We start from the raw sequence: 12,261 nt of genomic DNA on the forward strand, positions 1-12,261 counted from the left end.
GACACTGACATCGCTGACGGAACAGGAAGAGATATGGGGAGAGGGAGAGAGAGAGAGAGAAGGGAAAAAAAAGAAAGCTAGAGTGAGAGGCTGAAGAAATGAGTGTGGATATATATATGAAATTAAAAGAAAAGACTGACAGCAGTACCGCAGGATTTTTCTGTGCCAGTTTATTGGACTGGGACTCAAAATCTGCTGCAATATATCTTTAAATAGACAGGACACCGGAAAAAAAGTGACAGTAGGTGCACACGGCCCAGAATCCTCTCTCATCATTCATACACATGCAGACAAACACACATGGGCACATTCCCAGAAGAATACATTTATAGAAACTCAGAATGGGGTCCAAAAGTCTAAGATTACTAATGCTTCAAATGCTTAAAAACAAATCCAATTGCTTGCAACTAATGCTTAAAAAATGCACTTGTTCCCCGCGATTGATGATGATGTTTTTACTATACAGTAGGGGGGTGTTGTTTGGAAAAAGTACTAAATCTTCTGATCAAAGCACAGGCAAAGAAAAAACAGAAACACGTGATAGCATATGCAAGCATATTTATAATTACGCAATCATCAACATTAAACAGCATATATATCAATGCGCCATTTTAATAATTACAGAGGTGACGGATCTTTCTCTCTCTATGATCTGAAGGCAAGCTCATAAAGGCCAAATCTGATTTTTTTTATTTTTTTTTATTAGTCTTTGCAGCTCACAAATGCATGCCAATAAAACGTGCAATTACATTTTCCCCCCAAATAATCACAATAAATGTCTAGTATAACAGGAACATGACAATGTGGTCTGGTACCCCATCGTCACCTTGTCATTTCAAGTTAATTGTGTCTGCTTGATCACTGCGCCAGGCCTCCTAAACAGGCTGCCCCCAACTGTGACTCTATCTTTGTCTATGACGGCTAGAAATGAGAAATCATGGCAAATAGATTACTTAAAGAGACAATTCACACGTAAATGAGAATTCTGTTATGAAAGCGACAGAATAGCTTCATTTCAGTCAGTTTCTCACAGCTATTGTATCGCTATAAAAGCAGCAAAAGAGATTTATTTGGTTAAAAACATGAATCATTTCATTACCCTGTTAAAGGGATAGTTTACCCAAAAATGAAAATGTTGGCATCATTTACTCACCCTCATGCTGTCACAAAACCTGTTTCTTTCTTCTGTTAAACACAAAAGAACATATTTTAAACAATGTTGGTAGGTAACCACTGGCTTCCATAGTAGGAAGGAAAAAAAACTATGGAAGTCAATGGTTACTGTCAATGTCTGGTTACCAACATTCTTTCAAATATCTTCTTTTGTGTTCAATAGAAGAAATGCATACAGGTTTAGAACATGAGGGTGAGTAAATGATGACAAAATGTTCATTTTTGGGTGAACTAACCCTTTAAATGCAATTTTTAGCAAATTAATATCCATTTTCATACTGTACATCAGTGAATCTTTATTACCTCAACACATTCCTATTGTAGACAACCATACTTGAAACAATAAAATATTTTAGCGTTTATTTCTAGTTGTTTAGCTTATTTTCACCATTATTTGATCTTTTTTTTATAATTTTAAGTCATCTTAAAGTCCTCCTGAAATCAAAATTGGACATTTTATGGCTTTTAACATGAATACGTTAGTCTTTAGGTCCTTGCACAGAGTCCAATATACACGTGTTAAAAATAAATACGACCTCATGTTGTGTCAATCATGTTTACACACTGCCTCTGTCTTTCGTCTGTTATGAAAAAAAAAAAATGTTTAATCGGGTTTGATTTTCTGTGTTTTCTGCATTTGCTCAAGCATTTTGAGAGGTGTTTTGACAATGCAGAGCAACTGAATGACAAATACAAAAAAACCGCATACGAAAATGTCAGACTCAGTGTGCAAAGACCTTTACCATTATCTATAAGCAAGTGTGCTCCAAAACAATGACAAAATTCGCATTTAGAAGATATAAGCATTCAAAACTTCTCTCACTTCCGCCAACATGGAAAAAGCGCAACATTTTTGATGACATCACGCTGCACTTCAGCTTCTCATTTCATTCTGTCCAATCAAATACTCTCTAGAATCTGAAGCCTCCCGCCTCCTTCATTATAAATAGATGCTGAAGCTGTGGCTGAAATCTTTAATTTGTTCACACATTTACTATTTTCGACATGGTGAATGGCACATAGTGCACTATATATGGGATAGAGAATGATTCAGACAGTGTAAATATGCTTTCAGTCGAGGCTAATAAAGTCGGGTTTCATGTTAGTTACACGTGCACCGCTGCAGTACACACATTTGCAGTCTACTCCGGTCCAGTGACACGTGAGCACAGAGCGGATCATATGCGCGAGTCGGCGCAAAACAACGTATCGGACCCATTTGAATTCTACACAACGTGCTGTATTTCGAAGCGATATGAAGGAGATTATGATGAGAAACTGTTAGAGATTAGGAGGAATCCGTTGCTTTACAAAGCTGAAAGGCTCTGAAGCGGTGATATGAATAAAGCGCTATTAGCTGTTTTTAAAAAGGGGCGGGGCCTTTCTATGCATCTCGGCCTGTCTTCTAGTTTCAGGGGAAATTTCGTAAACACATTGAATAATGCTGCTTGTTTCCAAGCCATTCATTGCACCTTTAAAAGTGCAGTGTGTAGTATTTATGATGACCTATTGACAGAAATGCAATATAATATACATAACTATGGTTTCAGGAATGTATCACTACTGCAGTAACTCAACCTTACATAATGTACCATTATGTTTTTATTACTTTAGAATGAGCCATTTCAATCTTCATACACCGCGGGTCCCCTTACTGTGAAATCGCCATTTTGCGGTGCTATGTTTCTACAGTAGCCCTAAACGGACAAACTTCTCTATAGAGCGCTAGCTACTCTCTGAGGTCTCAGACGACAACATTTTTGTCCTGTGTTGGCTACCCTAGCTTCGAAAGGGATGGGTGAGTGGTGGGTGATTTATCGCTAGATGCTGCTAAAATGTTTTTATTATTTCTTTAGGCAAAATATTACAGACTTTTATTACAGAGTTTTAACTATAACATAAAAATAATTTATGCTTATTATCTGCCAGAAAGATGACAGATTTTCATTTTGCGGTGAACTGTTAAACATACTAAGGGGAGTCTGTCAGACAGCGGCCCCCTTTCTACTGTTCTTACCGAGCCTATTGGTCAAAGAGCAGACGCAGACCCTTCATTAAACAGATTACATACTGTCTAGAGCAGCGGGGGCAATGCCTGGTAGTCCACCGGGGAGGAAAAAACACAACCGCTGGTGGCTGATTGCACACGCCTATCGCTGCGGGAAACATTCTCACACCTCACACCCACACGAGAAGCCACTCTCCTCTGGTCTCCGTTCACTGGTCTATCTGAAACCCCTGTGATTCATGCCTGAGAGCAACACACACACACACACACACACCACTCGCCAGATGGCTTTACCGGTGCCTCAATGAGAATGTGGTGATACACATCTCGTTAAGCAATTAAAATGCCCCCATCGCTCTCATGTCCACCAGCTCCCCGGGGGGAGCAGCACGGCGTGAATGCGATTTGGAAAATGTGACTGGAAATCCCAACAATCTGAATAAGACCTGTGTGTAATTAAAAGCTCTATGCTATGTTAATGGTCACGAAGAGGAGAGCGAGCAACACTTCCAAAGTCTCAGGAGCCGAGAAAGATTTAAATGTAAACAAGCCGGTTAAACATGTCTAACAAGCATGCAGATTGGCACAGCTGTCAGATGGCTTCCTGCCTGTTGGTGGGAATGGCGCTGGCTTCCGTGAACTGTAACTCACTGGACTGACAACAGGTGTTAAACCCTGCGCTGTGGCCGCCCAGACTCCTAATCTCAAAACTCAACTCAGAATATTTTAGAATAAAAAGCATTGCACAAATGTGACTAATAAACTTTGGAATGAATTGTCCACATCGTGACAACACCTATATTTAAGGAGCCAGACTGCAATTAAGAGGATATCAAATGCAACCAATCAACTTATGAACCATTCATTAACGAATAAGTCTGAAATGTTCAAAATGTAAAATAATAAGTTCCACATAATTGCTGATCGTCTAACAATGACCATTGGCAAAGCATAAAATGACTTTAAAGGTGTAGTAAGTGATTTATGAGAAACACTGTTGATATTTGAAACCAACCCAAACAAACACACCCCCACCCCCAAAATGCATGAACACACAATGCAAGACTGGATGTCTTTTTATAATAGCTAAAGTGAAACAAAATAATGCTTTGCGGAAACGAACGACAAGGAAGAACAAATGATAAAAATACCGTTCACAAGAGTATACAAGCAAAAGATGGTTGTTAGTCACCAGCAGCTCAGCCTCTCTAGGCAAACAATAACACCTAAACTGTCCTGTTACTATAGCTATCATTATAACATCAGCAAATCTTGGTTGTGTGAAACATGGCAAAACCAATGTTACTCACGTTTTCAGGCATTCCCGCTTAGGAATCTCAAGCTCTGGAAAGCTTTATAATGTTAACATGTGTCCTAAAGCTTTTGCCTGATAATAACTTATCTTTTCAAGTGATATTCCTCTGACATTTTCTCTATTGTAATGTCTCTCAGCTAGGGGTGGGCGATATACCAGTAGAAACGATAAACCGGTAGAGATTTTCGACTGTCATGTCTGTAGCGTTTGGCCTCACATGACGTACGGGGTCATGAAAGCTTATCGTTTGTATGCGTTTTTAAGCAAGGCCGTTTAAAAACAGGTGATTTTAAACCATTGAAATGCAATTTGCAGCAAAAGACAACTCATTTAAGTAAATGTGACCCAACGCCACAAAACCAGTCACAAGTCGCACGGGTATATTTGTGGCTATAGCCAACATATGGGTCAAAATTATTGATTTTTCTTTTATGCCAAAAATCATAAGGAAATTAAGTAAAGATCATGTTCCATGAAGATATTTTGTAAATTTCCTACCAGAAATATATATATATATATATATATATATATATATATATATATATATATATATATATATATATATATATATATATATATATATATATATATATATATTAGTAGTAGTAGTTTTATGCATTGCTAGGACTTAATTTGGACAATTTTAAAGGCAATTTTCTCAATATTTGGATTTTTTCCACCCTCATGATGGCACTGCTATAGAGCATGTGAGAACTCGACTGAGTGTTTTTTGCTGCCTAACTGGGTTTCAACGGTTAAATATACCAATGACCATGTATTTGCAAATAAACACAGTAATTTATGTCTTAAGTGAACTAAACTGATAAGAGAAAACGCATGAGTATAATGAATCCATGCAGTCGGTCTTAAAGTGACAGCATCTAAATTTACCTGCTGTTGTTAATGCTAAAGAGAAAAAAAATCACTGCTCTTGACTGAATTACTTTTGTAACTTTAGTAAGAATAAATGTAATTTACATACAATTTCAAAGGGATCAAATTTGAGATATCATAAAAACATTATTTAAAGCAAAAATAACTATTTTGATATATACATATAGTTATCATGAAATGAAATTACTCATATCATGATTTAAGATTTTGGTCATATCACCCACTCCTATCTGTTTTACTGTCTTTTTTGTCCAAATCTCACTCCATCCTCATTATGGGCCTCCTAATAATCCCCATATCCTGATTGGCTTCATCACTCGGTCTCCTCTCCACCAATCAGCTGGTGTGTGGTGGGCGTTCTGGCGCAATATGGCTGCCGTCGCATCTTCCAGGTGGATGCTGCACATTGGTGGTGGTTGAGGAGATTCCCCCCTTCCATGTAAAGCACTTTGAGTGTCTTGAAAAGTGCTATATAAATTGAACGCATTATTATTATTATTATTATTATTATTATTATTATTATTATTATTATTATTATGAGTGGACACGCCCCCCCACTGCTGATTGGCTACAATTGTGTTGTGGTGCTTGGTCCGATCCACTTTCCAAAAGTGTTTCTCAGAAATCACCTCTAACACACAACCCTGTGAAATGATCAACCACTGCAACAGGTGTCAACATTGACGACTGTGAAGCAACCATCTGCATTGAACAAATCTGGCAACTAAAACAAAAATATATATGATCGTTCTCATTGATATTTTCTTTCTGAATAACAAGTTTAAAGGAGATAAATCCATTCCAAATCTCCATCGGAGATTTCATGGGTCATAAACAGTTCCCCTTTTCTCTGCATTCAATGTGACCACCATCACGAATCAATTGTATTATTTTAACCTTTTTGTATTAATTTCAATTTTCTAAAGCACCAAATATCTAATTATCAAAAAACTCCCTTTTTAATTTAGTTTAACAGCTCTGAGAAAAAAGCAATATGCAAAGTTTCAATCCTTCAAAGCACCCTGCATTGGTCCTTTGAAATCTCTGTAACTAATGTAAAAAAAAGAGTGCTTAGATCCGCGCAACAAAGCAGCATATCAAATCTGAATTATCTACGCCCAGTATTTCCCATCTAATTATCGAAACAACGCAGAAATTAAAAATGAGAAATGACAAAACTTCTCACCTCTTTTACCACTGACCCGATGCTAATTTCACAGACAGAACGAACATGTACACATGCATGATAAATTGGGGAAGAATAGCACTGGTGTGGTCTGTCTGGCTTTATCACAGGAGAGATTAATCAAGGAGAGGAATGTGCATCCATACCAGTGCTGCATTCCTAAGGTCGCCAAAAGCAACAAGAGTAATGGCATCACTGAAACGAGGGATGTTTTACACTCGAGGGTATCTCGGATCTACTGTGTTCTTTTAGGTATGGGAGTCAGACTGGTGATTACTTGCTAAATCTGATCTGATGTATTTGACTTTGCACGGCTTAGATAATTTAATCCACAAAAATCCTATTAAAAACTAAAACAGTCTACGTGCATGGCTCTGAGATGGATTTCACATCATTGCAAAAGTAAACATAATACACTTCGCAAACAGCAACTCCTTTAAAACAGACTGAAACAGAATCTAAATGGGTTTTGTAAGTGGAGAAAGGTAATGAAGTCAAATTGACATTTCTTATCCAGAATACAAGACATGACTGCTATGAGAGTCCTGATGTGGGGAGTTCTGTAGACACTATCCTGGCAGCCAGTACACACAACACAATGTTTACAAGGGGCTGTTTTACAACACAGTAATTTTCCACCTCCATCATTTGGAGAAAACACAAACATGCAGAAATTGAAACTGACACAAACATTTGACACAGCAAGTCTTGTTTTCCACCTGAAATAGTAGGATCCATGTTCACTTTACAAAACTTTAACATGGTAAACATTGTTTTCTCCTAAATGTTATAATTACTACACAAAAAAAAACAAAAACAAGTAAAAGCCAAGGCTGATTTCAAATGGGTTTCAAAGTTATTTTAGCAGTTACTCTGATTTTTTTGCATAGTGAATGTGGTGTTGGTGTATATAAAACCACAGAACTTGCAACTAAACTCATAACAGTAAATGGGCTTTTCACATTTGAAATTCTTAACGCTGGTCAGTGTAAACCCAAGGAAATCTTGAGTTATATTGTTTCATTTTTCACCGTGTTGTTCATACATTTAGAAACGTTGGGTTAGCTTTCTTATTTATATACGTATGGTGTCAACAACACCACTTGAGATGGGAGAACAGCACGCGACCATTCTTGGAAATGTCACCATGTAGACTTAAAAGTCTTCAGAAACAAATGATACTTTCTAGTTAATCACTAAAAATAACGGGTTTACTGTCACTTTTCGGCATTTTAGCCATTTCTGAACAGCGCATCGAAAGTTTACGCGACGTGACTATTTAATGAGGCAAGCACCAGGGCAGTTTACGATTGTTGCAGAACAACTCAGTGCAGTGCTCTTTGCAAATGTGGAGCTTTGCTTAACCCGGGGTTAAAACTGCCCTTCCATTGGGTTGCAACCCAAGTTCAATATGAAAAAGCCCATATAAAATGTGAAATATAGCCGTTTATGGACAATTACAATAGATAGCGTAGCGTTTATTGCAGATGAGGGCCAATTCTTGACTCACTAAAGTTTTTACACACTGGCTGTGCCTCAAACCCCATTGTATTTTGTCACTGCATCCGCGACAAAGATATCGGGGTTTTGAGACAGCCATTTCCGATAAAAAAATAAAATAAAATAAATAAAAAAACTATTGTACAAGCATCACCTTTGGTTTTTCATCCTGCTCTCCTTTTTGTTCAAAACCCCCGGCACGCAGTTGGTCAGTTCGGTCCAGTCCGCGTGTAAGCCACAACTCCAACCGGTGGAGAACCGTGAGAAGAGCCAGGTCTCTTTCCTATTAGGTCGGTAACAGGTACACTTCTTCTGTCCCGGTCTACAGTCGCACGGAACCTCCAGCCGGACATTCTGGACCAGGTGTCTCCCGAACGTAGTGCCGCCGGTCTTCTGGATGTGGAGGAACACGATCACATCTTCCCCTTTGATTTCAAAATCCACAGTCCGCTGCAGATCCCTGATGGGGAAATAGTATTTCTTCACGTAATGTGGATCAGGAGTCGGGAAGAGATCCGCATCGTCTTCCAGCATGTACCCGTGCGGAGAGCCGAAGTTCATCATCCCCGGAGCCACGTACTGATACAAAATCAGCATGAACAGAACCGAGCCGACAACGATGAACAGAAATTTACTGCTCCTCTCAACCATGTTCCTTCCAGTGAGGAGGTTCATGTGTTACCATTTCCCGGTTGACTGTTTTTTTAGGGTGTCTCCATATAAACACGGCAGTCAGAGCATCGCGCGCGGAAAGTGAATCGTCAGACACATTGGATCAGAATGGAAACGGTCGGACTCATTGCATCAGAAGTGTTGCAGTATACGATCCAGCACGGTGCGATCTCCCTCCTTCCACCACTGTATGACACAGTGTGTTTAAAGTCCTCGACACATCGCTGTGAAGCTCCTCCAGCAGCGTGCACAGCGACACCCACTTTCCCAACACGCGCGCGCTCCGCACTCTCTCAAACACAAACGGACACAATATTTTGTTTCTAGCGAACGCCCGCTATTCTAATTGCATTATAATATTTCTGTAACGACAGCGGCGTTTCCTCGCAAGCAGGCAGCGTATCTTCAAAAATAAATAAGTAATATTAATATTTGGAAAAAATAATGAACAGTAGAAAAATAAAAAGATCCTAACAGGTGCATGAATTTGCCATAGAGCCACAATATGTAATTTTTTGCAGCTAGAGGACATTTATTCCAAAAAAAAGCTAGCTTGGTGGCACATGGATTTCACAGATATGTTATTATCATGAGTATGCAGCGCTGTTTTTTTATTATATTAGATACATTATTTGAGTGTGTTGAAAGTTGTTAATGCTTCTCTGTGCGTTCGCTCTGATGGCTACTATGAGACAGTTGTTGCACAATGCAGCTAGATCGATATTAGGCAGGGTAAAACATGGTACTCACTGTAAATCATGAAAATGAGGTTTAAACAATAAGACAAAATGTGTTGAGCTGTATAACAATGATTGGTTTTCTGTGTATGAAAGTATCCAAACATTTGCTCATCTGTCTAAAAAAACACATAATATATTAGAGCATCGTTGGTGTTTCCATGGTTTCTTCAAGAAAGAAAAAAGAATAATAATTGAGGGTAATGCTGGAAATAGTCATTGATAGATGACGCACGGACACGGTCCGTGTCCTGGTTATAATTGCTAATTTCTCTAGATTTAAAAATTCTTGGAAAACATTTGGGATATTGTAGGTATACAAGTCAACAAAATCAACATTGTTCTAGTGATCTTTGGATATGTGTATCCAGCAATCTTACATATTGTGCCTTTAACACCTCAAATTGACTACAAAGCAAACAGCACCCCCATGAACCACTAGAATTTAGACTTAAAAATAAAAATATATAAACTTGATAAGACTTTAATTTAATAAAAAGCATGTTAATAAAAATAGTATACATTTTAAATAAAAACAACATATATAAATAAAAACGCAACTAAAATATATAAAATCGATCTAGTTGACAGTAGGTAAAAGAGCAAAACAAACAAAGATGTAGTGAATAAAAATCTATGTCTATTTATGACATACAAAAGTGCAATAATCGTACAATTGAAAGAATAAAAAAACATACATGGGTATACAATGCGAAATAGCCTACATGTTATGTTTTAAAATGCTTAAAATGATAATGCAGTGTTTTCAAATACAGAGAGTAGTCATCCAACGTTTAGTCCTGGCTCCAAAAAATTTTGCTCCAATAATTAAATTTTTAAATCCAAAAATGTAATTATGTAATAAATTAAATTGTGTGATGATATATATATATATATATATATATATATATATATATATATATATATATATATATATATATATATATATATATATATATATATATATAATAGACATGCAAAATGGCAATTTGTCATTGAGCAGTAAAATGTGTATGTCTACCTCTGATAAGATAAAATCATAATTCATTTTCAAAAGAAGAGTTTGTTTGAAATGAGAACCTACACTCCAACTTGAAGACACGGTGAAACATAAAATCAACACAGAGAAACGTTTAGCTTGTACTCAACCTGGACTTCTCCACCACAGCTAGTGGGCAGTATTGAGAGCTGTGGTGTATGTCGAGTATGTAAAGAACTGAAGTCGTGTATTGCCATTGGCTTTTGTTAGAGTTTGTTTAGTATGCCTCTTATGAAAAAAAAAATTAATAATAATGATAATAATAATAAAAAAAAATTCTGTATTTTGTTGTTGTGTGGGGAGTTGCATGCAAAAAAAAAATCTCAGAATGTGTTATGAGAAGCAAGCAAAACTAATTAAGGTAAATTTATTATTGAATTCTATAAATATTGGTATTATACAAACAGTTACTCCATTAATTCTACTTTACCTTAATCATATTCGCCTCTCATATCAAACGAAAGGTGAATTAAAACCTAAGTAAACTCACTGACATCCATACATTTTCAAAAAATGATGAAACTAATGCTTATGAGTATACATTACTTAACTAATTCACTAGCATTAGTAATTTTCCCTGGCTTATATCTCAAAAAATGCCCTGATCTTGTACAAATTAACTCAAGCAAATGATGTTTGCAACTTGGTCGCTTAAATACTGCAAGCCAAATTAACATATTTTTATTTACAACTTCAGCGGCGGCCTGAAGAAAGCCTGTCATTTGATATCATGATTATTGCGCCTGAGGAACCGATGCATAATGAAGCCACGGAAATGCTGTGTTGTGGCTGATCATTTGTCGCTTCACTAAGATAAATTGTAAAGTGCATCCTGCCTTCTGGTTCTGTTCTGCTGTTACAACAACTTCACATGTCACATGGTGGGCTCCATCATGCATAACTTTTTCACGCAAGCACATTTCTCATATTAGACTCAATGCGCAGTATGCTTCATGTATACTTTGGGCCAATGCAGCCTACCATAGTTGCAAATAGAGCATACTAGAGCCAACTGACCTGAATAATATGCAGTTATTCAGAGTTCTGTATTAGACTGCCATGCCATTGTTAGGAATAGTTAAAGGGATAGTTCACCCAAAAATGAAAATAATATGATAATTCACTCCCCCTCAAGCTAGGTGTATATGACATTCTGATGAATACAATCTGAGTTATATTAAAAACTGTCCTTGCTTATCCAAGAATTATGATGCCAGTGAATGAGAGCCTGAAAATTTAAGCTCAAAAAGGTGCATCCATCCATTATAAATGCAATCCATACGGCTCTGGGGGTTAATAAAGGCCTCAATAAAGGGTATGTGTAAGAAAAATATCCATATCTAGCTTCTAGTGGACCGCCCACCGTATTCAATTTATGAAGAAAGTGTAACGCTAGCCTGACAAGCCAGACCCACATCAAGATGTTTGGTCTGGAAACTCACCATTGACAGGGCTCAATCCGAGGGGCGGGATAAACGGTTGTCTTTCAAACTCCCTCTGCATGCAATTGGATATCGCTACAACCAACCAGAGCAACGAAGGTGAAATGATAGATTAGATGATAGATAGAATCTGATAGATTACATTTTCACCGTATCCAGTCGACAAAACTCCGAACACATCTTCCCCTTTTAAGAATGACTTCAGTGCCGTTCTTTGTTCTTTTCTCAGAGAAAAGCTTAACTCCAAGTCTTCCAGAGTCGCGGTCAAAGCTGATTCAAAAGACCGCCTTTCGGC

The 12,261-nt window shown here is 37.5% G+C and overlaps 1 protein-coding gene across 1 annotated transcript in view; it reads right to left on the bottom strand.

The window, feature by feature from the left end:
* hs6st1a (heparan sulfate 6-O-sulfotransferase 1a) overlaps positions 1-9,027 on the bottom strand; it is a 203,799-nt gene extending 194,772 nt beyond the window's left edge. Inside the window, exon 1 of the mRNA XM_067452473.1 lies at positions 8,231-9,027. Coding sequence (XP_067308574.1) covers positions 8,231-8,751 — 521 coding nt within the window. The 5' untranslated portion in view covers positions 8,752-9,027. The remainder of the gene's footprint in view (positions 1-8,230) is intronic.
* Positions 9,028-12,261: the final 3,234 nt, after the last annotated feature.

The sequence above is a fragment of the Pseudorasbora parva genome, chromosome 9 (genome assembly GCF_024679245.1).
Source record: "Pseudorasbora parva isolate DD20220531a chromosome 9, ASM2467924v1, whole genome shotgun sequence".
NCBI lineage: Eukaryota > Metazoa > Chordata > Actinopteri > Cypriniformes > Gobionidae > Pseudorasbora > Pseudorasbora parva.